The sequence below is a fragment of the Muscardinus avellanarius genome (assembly GCF_963383645.1).
Source record: "Muscardinus avellanarius genome assembly, chromosome: 20".
NCBI lineage: Eukaryota > Metazoa > Chordata > Mammalia > Rodentia > Gliridae > Muscardinus > Muscardinus avellanarius.
This window is the reverse complement of record NC_137806.1, coordinates 7,488,920-7,502,661: the sequence shown is the minus strand read 5'-3', so window position 1 is coordinate 7,502,661 and position 13,742 is coordinate 7,488,920. Positions and strand designations below refer to the sequence as shown.

The 13,742-nt window shown below is 47.7% G+C and overlaps 1 protein-coding gene across 1 annotated transcript in view; it reads right to left on the bottom strand.

Annotated features, from left to right (window-relative positions):
- GPR158 (G protein-coupled receptor 158) overlaps positions 1-12,871 on the bottom strand; it is a gene marked incomplete at both ends in the record, with an annotated part of 324,736 nt that extends 311,865 nt beyond the window's left edge. Inside the window, one exon of the mRNA XM_080717186.1 lies at positions 11,985-12,871. Coding sequence (XP_080573312.1) covers positions 11,985-12,871 — 887 coding nt within the window. The remainder of the gene's footprint in view (positions 1-11,984) is intronic.
- Between the last annotated feature and the right edge of the window lie 871 nt (positions 12,872-13,742).

Here is a 13,742-nt window from a genome sequence, read left to right as displayed (position 1 = left end):
AAATAATAATAATAATAATAATAAAGAATAAAAAATAGGGTTGGAGGTGTAGGTCAGAGGTAGAAGGCCCCTGGGTTCTATTCCCAGTACCACACATACACACAAAATAATAATAATGATAATAATAATAATAATAAAGAATAAAAAATAGGGCCGGAGGTATAGGTTGGAGGTAGAAGGCCCCTGGGTTTCTTTCCCAGTAGCACGAATAAATGAATGAATAAATGAATGTAAAAATACAAAACTTGAAGTAACCAAGAGGAAAAAAAAAATAATGAAAATATAGTTAATGAAAGCAAAGGAAAGGGTTAAATAAATAGGGAAGAAAAAACACAGAGAAGCTAAGTCCACAGTCGTCCTACTGGACAAGCTAATGATGATTTTATTTCCTCAAACCCATAACCCCCTTGTATTAACATTACTAATCGTTAGAGGGGCTTCCTTTATCTGCTTCTTTTCCTGCTTTGCAAATTTATTCGCTACTGGGTGGGTGATCTGGCTCTCACCTCTGTGCCTCTTGCCTGTGACTGGAGACTCCGGCAGTCCTGACCCCACAGCTTGGGCCTCACCATAAAAGGCAAACAAGTGTGTGTGTCAGGACATGCCCAGAACAGGGCTGCGGGGCCAGCTCCAATGAGGTCAGGGGCCTGCGGGAGGCCGTCCCAGCCACGCTGGCAGGAGAAGGAGCAGCTTCTCTCCTTCTGCTAACCGTGGCTGGGAAGCACTTCACTTTATAGGTGTAAGCCTGGGAGGAAGAAAAAAATAAGCAAAAGGCACCAAACTGCAAGGTTTTTTGTAAAGAATTTGAAATATCATTAAAAAAAAAAAAACCTGGAAAATGCAAACTCCTAGGGCTAAGGAAGGCAAAAATAGACAGGAAAGATCAAGATGGAAAAAAGGGAAGAAAAAGAGACAGAGAGACAGCCGGAATAAAACAAGAACACCGCGAGGAAACCGTCCAGAGGAGCCGGGCGTGGTGGCGCACACTTGTAACCCCAGCACTTGGGAGGCTGACACAGGAGGATCGCAGGTTCGCGGCCAGCCTCAGCGACTTAGTGAGGCCCGCTGCATCTTAGTGAGATTCTGTTTCAAAATAAAGAATGAAAAAATCAGCCGGGCGTGGTGGCGCACGCTTGTAATCCCAGCGCTTGGGAGGCGGAGACAGGAGGATCGCGCAGGTTCGAAGCCAGCCTCAGCTACTTGGTGAGGCTCTCAGCAACTTAGTGAGACCCTGTTTCCACATAAAATATAAAATGGGTCTGGGAGTATGGTGCAGAGGTAGAAAGCCTCTGGGTTCCACCCCCACAAAATTAATAATAATAATAATAATAATAATAATAATAATAAATAAGGCTGGGTATGTAGCTCAGGGGTAGAATGTCCCTGGGTTTTATCTCCAGTACCAGAAAGAAAAAAAAAAAAAGTGACAGCGATGCATCTTGGAATGAATAAGACATTACTCTTTGCTAGCACATCTTTCTCCTGTTTTAGAAAAAGACATGTGTCATGTTATTCTATACAATTCCTTCCATAATGTAACAAGGCATACACATTGGATGAACACATAAATGGTGAGAAAACTGGGTTAAATAATACCCTAAATGTTTTTTTTTAATTTTTTATTGGTGCATTATATTCATACATCATATTGGGGTAAAAAAAAAAAACTTGTGTGTAGAGACATGCACACATCACCGATTTACCCCCTACCCAATTCCCACCCCATCCCCTCCCCGTCCCTCCCTCCCTTGCTCGGCTTAGTGGTGGACTTAGATATGTTTAAGAACATTGTATGTTTTAGAGTTTTTCCTTCTTCCCCCTCCTTTCTCCTCCTTTAGGTTGTCTTGTTTGCTGCTCTATAGGATTTCCTTTTTCATCTAGAGTTCCTCCTATGACCCATTTCTCCTTAGCTCTCACATATTAGAAAACGCATCCGATTTCTTGTTTTTTTGTGACTGACTAATCTCCTCCGTTTCCATCCATTTCCCTGCAAATGATGTAACTAAGTTATTTTGATGGCTGAGTAAAGTTCCCTTGTGTCCACATCCACTCACCTGTTGATGGACATCTTGGCGGGTTCCAAAGAATACCCTAAATCTTATGTGACTTTAAGGTGGGTTTAAGTTATGGGTGCACGAGGCACTTTGCTAATTGCACAGGATGAGAAAAAATATTCTACACTGTCTTCTTGCAGCTGGGTTTTCTTTCTCTCTTTGGGCACTGGGGACTGGGCCCAGGGACGTCCTACCCCAACATTCTATTTTTCATTTTGAAACAGGGTCTCACTAAGTTGCTGAGGCTGGCCTTGAACCTGCAACCCTCCTGTCTCAGCCTCCCAAGTACTGGTATTACAGGCCTGCATCACTACGCCAATGTTAGCCACATTTTTTAAATGCGGGAAGTTACAAAAAATATTACCATGAATAAAAATTAACAGGAGCCGGGCATGGTGGCGCACGCTTGTAATCCCAGCATCCGGGAGGCTGAGACCCGAGGATCGCGGTTCATGGACAGCCTCAGCTACTTAGTGAGGCCCTCTGCAACGCAGTGAGACCTGATTTCAAAATAAAGAAAAAAAAAAATAAGGCAGGGGGTGTAGCCCGGAGGTCAAATGCCCCTGGGCTCCATCCCCAGCACTGAAAAAAAAATAAATTAACAGGATCTCAATTAATTAGATGTATTAGTAGTAACTCTGTGTGTGTGTGTGTGTGTGTGTGTGTGTGTGTGTGTGTGTGTGTGTATACATCAGACAGAGAGATCCTTCTTGGACAAAAAGATAGGTTACAGAACTTTTGTTTGGAAAAATAATCTTTCCAGTCTTGGGGTTAAATCACCTTAAGATAATCTATATTTTCTGTAAACTCTACCAATAATGAAAGTAATGAAGTTAATGGATCCTGTGACTGGTTTGGGCACTACAATATACTTAGGTGTGACAAAGAAATTCAGTCCTGATTTCCATAGCTAGGTTTGACGTTTTAGGAAAGAAGTGGAGAAATATAAAACACTTTTAGCCAAGAGGACTAATTTTTATTTTTTATTTTTTATTTTTTTTGCGGTACTGCTGATGGAACCCAAGGGCATTTGACCTCTGAGCTGCACCGCCAGCCCTATTTTTTATTCTTTACTTTGAAACAGGGTCTCACTGAGTTGCAGAGGGCCTCACTAAGTAGCTGAGGCTGTCTGCGAACCATGATCCTCCTGTCTCAGCCTCCTGAATGCTGGGATTACAAGCATGCGCCACCACGCCCGACTTAAGAGGATTAATCTTTTGGGGGTGGTGTACCTGAGGATTAAACCTAGGGGCATTCTACCTGCTAACTACACCACACACACACACACACACACACACACACACACACACACCCCTTTTTATTTTTTATTTTTTATTTTGAAGCAGAGTCTCACTAAATGGCTGAGGGTCTCACTAAATTTCTGAGGGTGGCCTCAAGACTGCGATCCTCCTGTCATAGTCTCCCAGGTACTAGGATTCCAGGTGTGCACCACCACGCCCAGTACTTCTCCTGAACTGAAGAAACAATTCATGGAATACTCATCCAGCTAAGATTTTTATAAATCAAATTCTACAGAAACTTGATCCCTCCCCCTGAGACCCATAGGAAGAAAAACTAGCTGGATGAGCAAATGCCCAGCCAAAATGGAAATTGTGCATATCCATGAATTGTTACTCAAAGCTGAAAAGCAGATAAGGCAACCAGCAAAGCGAACCACACTGATGCGTGTGGCATTGCTGTGCTGGGAATGAGCTTAATGGCGCCGTTGGCTGAACTCTCTGAAGCACAGCCCCAGTGCCCGTGAAATACCTATCTGCACATAACAACCGCCAAGCTGCCAACGCTTTCAAAATCCCCATGTGCTATGCTAGTGATTTAGCTTAAAGAACCCTTCAAACACCAAACCAGACTGAAGAGAAGAAATAGAAGACAGAGCCCTAATGCCACTGCACCAACCCAGCGCGAAAGAACATCAACTGCCGACTCCTTGGTAGCCCCGCGTATTAAAATACAGTCATGAAACGCAGTGTAAGTTGAACTCAATGGCACTCTGAGGAATGAAAGCGGATAGCCTTAAAACCTGCACAGTGTACAGAAAACGCTTCAAGTTGGAAGTCACATTTGGCTTATCCAGGAGTTGGGGCTGTAAAATCGGTGTAGTGAGGGCGCGGTTTCCTCTCTAGAGAGCAGATACATACTCTTGGAACTTACTTAGCAGTCTTGGGAATCCCGCTTCTACTTCCAAATGCCTATCTAGAATACAGCAATATAATCCCGTGCTACCAGCTACACCACAAGATATGGTTCTTGTTGAAATTTTAAAGCCAACAACAGAAGCAAACTGAAAATGTATTGGATTGCAGGTTCAAAGCCAGCCTCAGCAACTTAATGAGGCACTCGGCAACCTTAAAGAGACCCGTTTCAATAAAATAGGGCTGAGAGTATAGCTTAGAGGAAGAATACACCCTGGGTTCAATCCCCAGTACCACATACAAAAATAATGAATAAATAAATAAATAAATAAATAAATAAATGAGTAAATAAGGAGTTCCAAAATAATGTCCAAACATTTATTATCTTCAGAAAAATAAAGAGGTATACCGAGGTCCTTGGTTTAAAATTTTGTGAAACAAATTTGTATTAAGTTTAAGTAGATTTCAGGGTCTTCCAAAATCTAGAAACTTATATATCATGCTTATTCTTATTTTGAAAGTGGAGTTCTCATTTCTATAACATTAGCTTATATATTTAACTCAATGTATGTTCATTGAGTTTTCTGGAAATATTCTATGAGCAAATGACCATCATAAAGTCATATACCAGGGCTGACGTTCCTCCCCTATTAATATCATTTTTTTGGGTGGTACTGGGGTTTCTGGAAGCCCTTCTACCTCTGGGCTACACTCCCAGACCTATTATATATATTTTTTTATTTGGAAACAGGGTCTCTTAAGCCAGTGTGTCTGGCTTCGAACCTGCGTGATCCTTCTGCCTCTAACTCCCAAGCGCAGGGATTACAAGCGTGCGCCACCACGCCCGTTATTAATATCATTTCTGCATGGGCTTGCATTTATGTGTCTCAGCCCTGTTTCCAAAGCCACCGGTTGATCATTTGGAGAAGCCACATGAAACCTGCTTTCATGCTTTTGTTACACAGACACTAATCTCCAGACAAGTAACAGAGCCAATCACAGTCAAAACTGGGACCTGAAGCAAAGGTCGAACTCAAGGTCAATATTCTCACTCCACAACATACCTGATTATATGTTGTGTGGCCGGTAGATATGGTTGGCCAGTTCATGCCTAAGTGAGGGTAGGTAGGTATGGCTGGACCAAGGAAGAAGAAATGGAACCATCAAAAGGCATATAAAACTGTGGTCTGTGCACGCAGTGCAACTGTGTGTACAAAGAAGACATAGGGAACAAAATTATCTCCTTTGCAGAAACATGGATAAAATTAGAGAAAGGTGGGCTACGAGAGTTAGCCGGTCTCAGAGAGTGGACGCTTGTATGTCTTCTCTCATACGGGGACGCCAGAGAGAAAGTTTTGATAAAGCAGTAGAGACTCCAATGGAGTGATGGAGAGGGCTTGGGGAGGGAAGGAAGATGTGATGAGGGGGACAGTTCAGATAGTGCTGTGTACATGTACGCGATTATTAACACCGATCCAATGGGAACGGGACCAGGGTGAGACCCAGGGAGAAAAGTGCCAGGTGTTGTTGTGTGCACGGATGTTTCACTCCATGCCTCGTTATTATGTGTAATAATAATGCACCAATAAAAGTATATTTAAAAAGAATAAGCGTATATCACTTATTATGCCAAATATATTAACCCTCCAGCCAATACCATCTTGTACTTTTGTTTTTATTGGTGCATTGGAATCCTATATCTTAATGGGGCACAAGACGGTACATCTTGTACTTTTAATTAAAAAGTTAAAACACAATGGGGAATCAGGATGTAGACGTTGGCGTGTGGTGTGGTAGAGTGTTCTATGCACAGACTCCATCACTAGATAGATGTGAATTTGATTTGAGCTCCCTGATTTTCTACTTATGTTGCCTTGGGAAGGTTGCTCATTTTCTGAAATTGTAACTATCTAAGACTTCTACGAATTGAATGCAGTGGTCCCTCAAAACCATCCCACGCGCAGTAGGTGCTCGATGGGTATGTGTTCCCACTGAGTCTAACCTGCCACAAAAGAGCCACCCCACTTTGTTCAACTACAAAATGGCAAGATGGAACCAGATGAGTTCCAATTCCTTTCCACTCATCAAGAAAGAAGTAATTCCCAGAGGAACTCAGCTTCATTTAAACTCATCAAACACTCAAAATTCTTCTACCCATCCTAGGACTGAAGACTTCCAAGCTGCCAAGACATCCTGCTGCCTCGGCATCTATGTGTTGAGACCCCACTCCACATAGTTAATCGGCAAAAAAGCCCCGAGAAGGAGGTATCGTCTCTGGCCAAAGTACCCCCCACTTTTAGATACCCTTCACTATTATTCCTTTTAACTTTCTACACGAATTGCTCCAGTGATGTGAAATCAGGACTATAAAAAGAAACTGAGTCCGTGGAAATAAACTCTCTAATAATTTGTCTAAACGTCCTTGGCTCTGCTCAACAATAATGAAAAGACTGGCCAGGATTCAGGTACTGTGATAAGCACCCCAGCTGCAGCAATCACAAATGGCCTCCGACCTTCATCACTATCCATTAACTCCGACAAAGTAGCTCAGTTCAAAGTAACTGTTTACCCTTGAAATCCTGCCTAGAGACAGAGAAAAACCTTATGTGTGACCTTAAAGAAATTTAGTTGATAAACAACTTAGCTGCCCAAATACAATAGACCCAAAGAAAAAGACTGTTGACTGACCGCATAGCTAGAAATGAATATGACTAAATAAAGGACAGACGTTCTAAATATATATGTATGAAGGAAAGGAAATACCGTAAGAGTAAGAAAAGCATTTTTGCATGAAGAAGAGCTTATCATAAGAAAGTCCCAACTGGGAAAGGAAGGAATTAGAAAGTTAGAAGCAGGCTGCAGAGAGTTTGTGACAGGGAAGTGGATTATTAAAGATGAGTAGGCTTTTAATAGGCTTGTTGTCTAAAGAAGAGTGCTTAGCAGTTAAGGAAATACATCTGACAATTAGAACTAAGAACCTTGTGGTGTTGTTTGTGGTATTTTGTCTGCCAAACTGTGTTGTGAGTATGCTTAAGCTTTCAGACTTAGAAGATAAGGTACCAACACCTGAAGAAACTCCATCACATCCACCTGAATCACCACATTTCCCCACACTTGCTATATGAACTGAGCCCAAAAAGATGGAAAAGTTCCAGGAAAAGTTAAAGAAGATTCCCCGAGAAGCTCCCAAGCCTTGACTATTCTGGGAGGCTGCCACCTGGAACTGCTTATCTACAAGACCTTGGAGAGGAACAGGAGTTAATTCTTCGAGGGCCAACAGCCAGCTGAAAGACACCCACCCCCCCTTTTTCTTAACTTTACTGGTAAAGGGTATAAATTTCTTGGGGTTTTTGTAATAAAGTGTCATTGGCTCAAGAAGCCTTTGTCCACCTCAGGTTCTTTCCAAAGCGTCGTCATTTAGGGACCTAAAGAAAATTTAGTCCCTAAAGGGAAAGAATCACTGCAGATAAGATTCTGCAGAACTCCACCTGCCATTTGCCCCATCTTTCTGAGGATTTGACCGGGAACGGACAATAACGACCCGACTGAGATTAGTCTGCAACACCAAGCAGGAAGGTATTTATGCACTCAGCCAAATGGACTCTGTAGTACTTTGAGTACCATGAAGAAAAAATTACTGTGCAAACCAAATATCTCAAACTCAAGGAAAATCTACAAGGACATCACAAGTTTAAGGTCAGAAGTACAAATATTTCAGAATATACCTTAAATTATTACTTTATCTTTTATGCTAGAATAGAAAATGAGGACAAACATGTTTATACTATCAGTCTATAACAAAAGATTAAAAAACATTTAGTTGAATAGTGCCACTTTTGAATGAAAAAATGAACAATAAACTTCCTGTGTGTACCTAATGCTTTTTAATTTTAAGATATTTGTATTCTTCTGAAACAGAAGGGGAATAAAATTTGGTCTGAGTAATGCTTGTACTGGTAAATTAATATAAAAAGGTAGTGGGCCAGCCGGGCGTGGTGGCGCACGCTTGTAATCCCTGCGCTTGGGAGGCAGAGACAGGAGGATCGCGCAGGTTTGAAGCTAGCCGCGCGCGCTGGCTTAGGAGACCCTGTTTCCAATTTAAAAAAAAAAAGTAAAAATAGGTCTGGGAGTGTAGCCCGGAGGTAGAAGGGCTTCCAGGAACCCCAGTACCACCAAAAAGGTAGTGGGCCATGTTCTCCATGTAACTGTTTAACTTCATATTTTGGACTTATATTATCTAAATACAAAATTGGAGCTGGGCGTGGTGGTGCGCACTTGTAATCCCAGTATCTGGGAGGCTGAGACAGGAGGACTGTCATCCGTGGCCAGCCTCAGCTACTTAGTAAGGCCCTTTGTAACTCAGTGAGACTCTGTTTCAAAAAAAAAAAAAAAAGAATTAAAAAATAGGGTTGGGGTGTATCTCGGAAGTAGAATGTCCCTGGGTTCCATCCCCAGTACTACCAATAAATAAATAAATAAATAAACAAATAAATAAATCTTAGAAATGTAATTTAAGTGCCTAAATCGTGTAAGCAGATCTGGGAAATATTAAGATCTTAAGTGAAAGTTGTCGTTACAATTTATTTTTCTCCTTTTCTCTTGCATAAGTAAATTTGTGTGTGTGTATGTGTGTGTCTGTGTGTGTGTGTGTGTGTGTGTGTGTGTGTATAACTGCGGGGTAGAACCCAGAAACCTTCTACTTCTGGAAGACACCCCCAGACCTATTTTATTTTTTATTTGGAAACAGGGTCTTGCTAAGTTGCTGAGGCTGGCTTCAAACCTGCGCGATCCTCCCGTCTCAGCCTCCCAAGTACTAGGATTACAGGCATGGGTCACCGCACAAAGCCATAAGTAAATCTTTATTGATAGATTCTTCATTACATATAAGGCCTTTTGCAAGTAACATTCGACATGTTGGAACCTCTATTTAAATCATGATTAGGATTTCTAATCATGTTTTCCAAAGATTTCACTTCAGGCTCACCCTCTTGCTGTACCTAATAGTATGTTCTTATATTGTAGAATTTTAGGATGTGCATCTTCAATGGTATAACACCAATGACAGCAAAACCTTTTCCTTTAGTGTGTATGAAGAGATGGGAATGGTCCATTTAAATGTTAAAATGTTATTGTAAAAGAAATAAATAAGTGTTATTGTAAATAAATAATATCCCTCCATTGAAAAATCAACAACTGTGTTCTAAAATAGCCCTATTTTTTCCCTGCAGGAGAATAGAGAACAAGGCATGTCTCCAACATGGCTTGCGCGCAGAGGTCCAGAGAGCCCATAAATGCGCCTTAAGCGTAGACTTTCTAGAGCAGAGGCAGAGTGCCTGTGCCCGTGCATTTCCTGCTTGCTGCAAACTTGCTGAGAGTTTTGGCTAAGTGCCTTCATCCATCTAGTTCTGTTTCTTTAAGAAACAACAGGTGAGGCCATCTGGTCCCTTTAAGATTTTTTTCCGGTTCCTACTGTAATATCCAGGCAGCTCCTCAGTCCAGTGGATGAAGGAAGGGCCCGGGACAGGTGCCCTGGGGCTCCCGGAGCTCTCTGCTCTGTGAGGGGCTGGGCACTAAGCGGCCTAGGCAGAAGCACACCATGGATGGCACCGGAGGACTTCAGGGAAGGACTCTTCAGAACACAGCCACCAACTGTGTAGGGGCCTGGGGACCCTCAGACCTCCGCCCCTGGCCTTCCGTCCTGGCTGCCAGGAGGCGCTGAGCGCATTTAGGTAACCTAGGCTTTCTAATCCTTATGAGAAACAAATTGTGAAAATGAGTGGTTTTCAGCCCTAGTCGCATTCTTTATTATTTATTTATTTATTTATTTATTTATTTAGTGTATGTGTGGTACTGGGGATGGAACCCAGGGTCTTCTACCTCCAGGTTACACTCCTAGACCTATTTTAGATTTTATTTGGAAACAGGGTCTCACTAAGTAGCTGAGAGCCTCACTAAGTACCTGAGGCTGGCTTCAAACCTGCGCGATCCTCCTGCCTCGGCCTCCCAAGTGCTGGGATCACAAGCGTGCGCCACCACGCCCGCTCCCAGTTGCATTATAAACACGCTCTTATACAGCAGCCGCACTGATGCAATTCCCCGAGGCCACCTTCATAAAATAGAGTTGGCTGAAAGTACAAAGAGGGCTTAATTTCTGGCTCTACTCTAACTGCTGTACAATCACAGGCCGGAAGTCTGACTCCTCTGTGTGTCAGATTCCTTTCTGTAAAATCGGGGAAGTAATAAAACCTAACTCGCTCGGATTGTTCTGAGGATTCATCAAGATAGTGCATGCAAAGTAGTTAGCCCAGCGCCTGGCAGAGTAACTGGGAGATAGAACGGTGGGGTTGCGGGGTACAGAGGAGGTACAGAGAGACCCTGAGGGCTGCGTCTCCCTGAAAAAGCCTGTGTAAAGGCCACAGTTTGCTGGCTGCGAGTGGTATCCGCTGATCCCTCTTCTTTCCAGTAAACAAAATGGCAAAGAGTCAAAGCTGTGCTCAGCTCTTACTAATAGGATCCTGCAGGAATCGAGGGGAAATGAGATTATTCTGAAAGTAGGAAAGTTACTCTGGCTTAAGATAGAATGGAGCCATGCGCACACGCGCAGGCACACGCACACTCAGGTCGTACAGAATCCGAGAAAGGGGGCTGTTTTTTTATTTATACCTTCTCAAGTGTTGCCAGCATTAAAAAGCTACAGAATTTTATAACTGCATGACTCCCTAGGCACTATCTAGTTCAACTTTCTCGCTTGACAGAGAAGTCACTGAGGACCAGAGAGGTTAAGTGACTTGCTCCAGGCCGTTCAGTGGCAGAGATTAGTGCCAAGAAAAGCCTTCTGGGTCTTCCCGCTGGCCCTCAGGGCACTTGGCCCAGCATCTCCCAGCAGGTCAGCATCCTGCCCTGGCTGTGAGGGAGAAAATGAAACAACCCATATGCAAAGTTTTCTTCCGTGTGCCTAGGCTCCAGGGGTTCAGAAGCAACTTCAGCCCCTGAAGACCCTTCTTCACAGAGCCCCCATGTGGGAGTCGGGGAGACCCCAGCCTGCAGCTCCCTCCCAAATTAGAACCGCTTCCTCCCTCCCTAAGGCGACACAGGTGGGTTCACTTATAAAGTGTGTGGCAGGGTTGTTGAACCCTCAGGTGTGCCCAACCCCTGGGGAAGTCACCTAGGAGGGAGGAGGGCTCGGGAGGAGGGGAGGCAGTAGGAACACACTGACCAAATTGCCAGGTCTGGGTCCTGGAGACAGCTCTGCTGCTGAGAGTGACTCACTGCGGAGCCGCCGCCAAGCCACCCAGGGGATAGCACAGGTGTAATTACACGCTCTGGTGGCTGACTAACTCCTGGTGCCCCAACTCCTGCGCAGGAAGCGAGCAGAAGCTACCCAAAGCTGCAGACACAAGAAGCTCTCTTCCTGGCCGACGTCCTCCTCTCATCGGGTGCCAGGCGGGTGCACCCCCAAGCTCACCAAGTTCAATGGCACCCCTCCAAAGGGATGCTCCGTCCTTGCAGAGGAGCCTGGAGCGGCTGGGCTGTGGCGCCTCCAGGCATTACCAAGTGCCCCCCCCCACCCCCGTCCCTCTCCCCTTGCCGGGAAACTGGCCCCAGAGGGAGGCTTTCTCACTCGGGGCCTGAATCTGGCAGAAGTGGAGTGCCCCCGGCCCCCTTAAGCACTGAGCCCGCCGGGGCTCCCTCAGCCCAGCTCTAGACCTCAGTCGGGTGCGCCCCTCCGCAAACCCGCAAGGACCACTCTGCTCCGGCCCCATTCCCCGGCCCCTACCTGAATTCCGGGACCAGGTTGGGCTGCAGCCCGTAGAAGGCGGCGGAGAGGGTCACCAGCCACCCGGGCTTGTAGCTCCCGTTCTCGCACTCCAGGTAAGGCGGCGACCACTTGACGTGGCCCTTGTCCCCCCCGAGCGCGTCCCGGCGCCGCCAGCTGTGGCCCAGGCCCCGGGGCCCCGGGCTGGAGCCGCGGCGGTGTAGGTGGGGTCTCCACTTGCGCCGGAGGCCGTGGAACCACTCGGTCTCCAGCGTGGCGTTGGCCAGGTGGTGTGCGGAGGAGGACAGGTCCTGGAGCAGGATCCGGCTCTCCTCGCGCGTGGCCTGGAGGAAGACTTGCTGGGCGGGCGCGGACAGCGACTCGGTGCCGAAAGTGATGGCCGCCCGGGAGATGCTGGGCTCTCCCTCCAGGAGGCTCCGCACCAGCGCCTGGTACCACTCCAGGTCGTCCTGCAAGCTCTGCTCCCGGGACTTATTGCTTAACATGATGGTGTTGAGCAAGTTGGTGGCGTGTGTCAGCGTGTCCAGCGCCCCGTGCAAGGAGGGATGGGAGCTGGCCTGGGCGGGCGACCTCCCGGGCAGGCCGGCCAGCTCGTAGCGGCCGGAGCAGTTGGCCCGCTTCAGCTGGCGCGAGTCCCCGCTGTAGAGGTACGAGGCCACGTCCCTGGGCACCTCCTCGGCCAGTTTCTGCGCCAAGATGGTGCCGTCGGTGGAGCGGCTCCAGGGAGCCGAGGGGTCGGGGGCAGAGGCTCGAGCCGCCTGCGGGGCGTGCGGCCGCCCCCTCGGCGCCCCCTCTCGCCCCGAGGGATCCTGGCCGGCGCCCGCAGCCCCCAGCCCCACATGGGCGAGCAGGAGGCAGAGGAGCACGGAGCCAGCCATGGCTCCCATCTGCCTCGCAGGGAGGAAAAGAGGTGCCGGGACGAGTCACTTTTTTTTTAAGATTTTTTTTTTTTCGGTCTCCAATGTATCAGCAGCAAGACTTTTCCGCGGGGGTCTCCTCCTCTTCTCCAGGCGGCACCCGGTCCAAAGGGACTTCCAGCTGAGAGCGTTTGGAGATGGAGCCAGCGATCAAGTCACCTGTGGCGGAGCCGCCGGCTGCGCCCGCGCCTCGCGGTCTGCTCGGGGGTCGCACCTCGCAGCCTCGGCCAGAGCCGGTGCCCCGTCCCCCGCGGGCGCCTCGCCCCAGCCGCTCTCAGTGAGGTGTGCGCGGGAGCAGCTCCTCCTCCTGCTGCTGCTGCTGCTGCTGCTGCTGCTGCCGCCGGGGCCGCCGCGGCCGCGCGCGACGCCGCTCCATCACCTCCCGGCTGGCAGGTCGCTCCCGCCTCCCGCCCGGCTCCGGCTCCTCCCGACCCCTTGGCCCGGGGCGCACGCAGACCCCCACCGCCAGGGCAGGGAGCGCCCGGGGAGCGGAGGCTGCTTCGGAGCTGCTCGTCCCTCCAGAGCCCGGAGGGCCGGGCAGCTGCGACCACCGGGACCCTTCGGTTCGGCCACGAGCCGCACCGCTGCCTCTCCCTGCTCTCGGGAGGAAAGCCCGTTTAAAGAGGCAGCCTGGCCGCAACCAAACCCTGGCAGGGCGGCTCGGAGGCGTCCGCGGCGCTGTTTGGTCGGCTCCGCTGTCAATCAGCCGGCTGCCGTTGGCCGGGGCGGGAGCTGTCCAGTGCTGAACCCGCGGAGGCGGCGGCGGGTCCTCGCGCCCACTCGCGGTCCCCGCGGGGTTGGGGATGGGTGGGCGGGAGGGGGCGAGGTGCAAGCTCTGGGT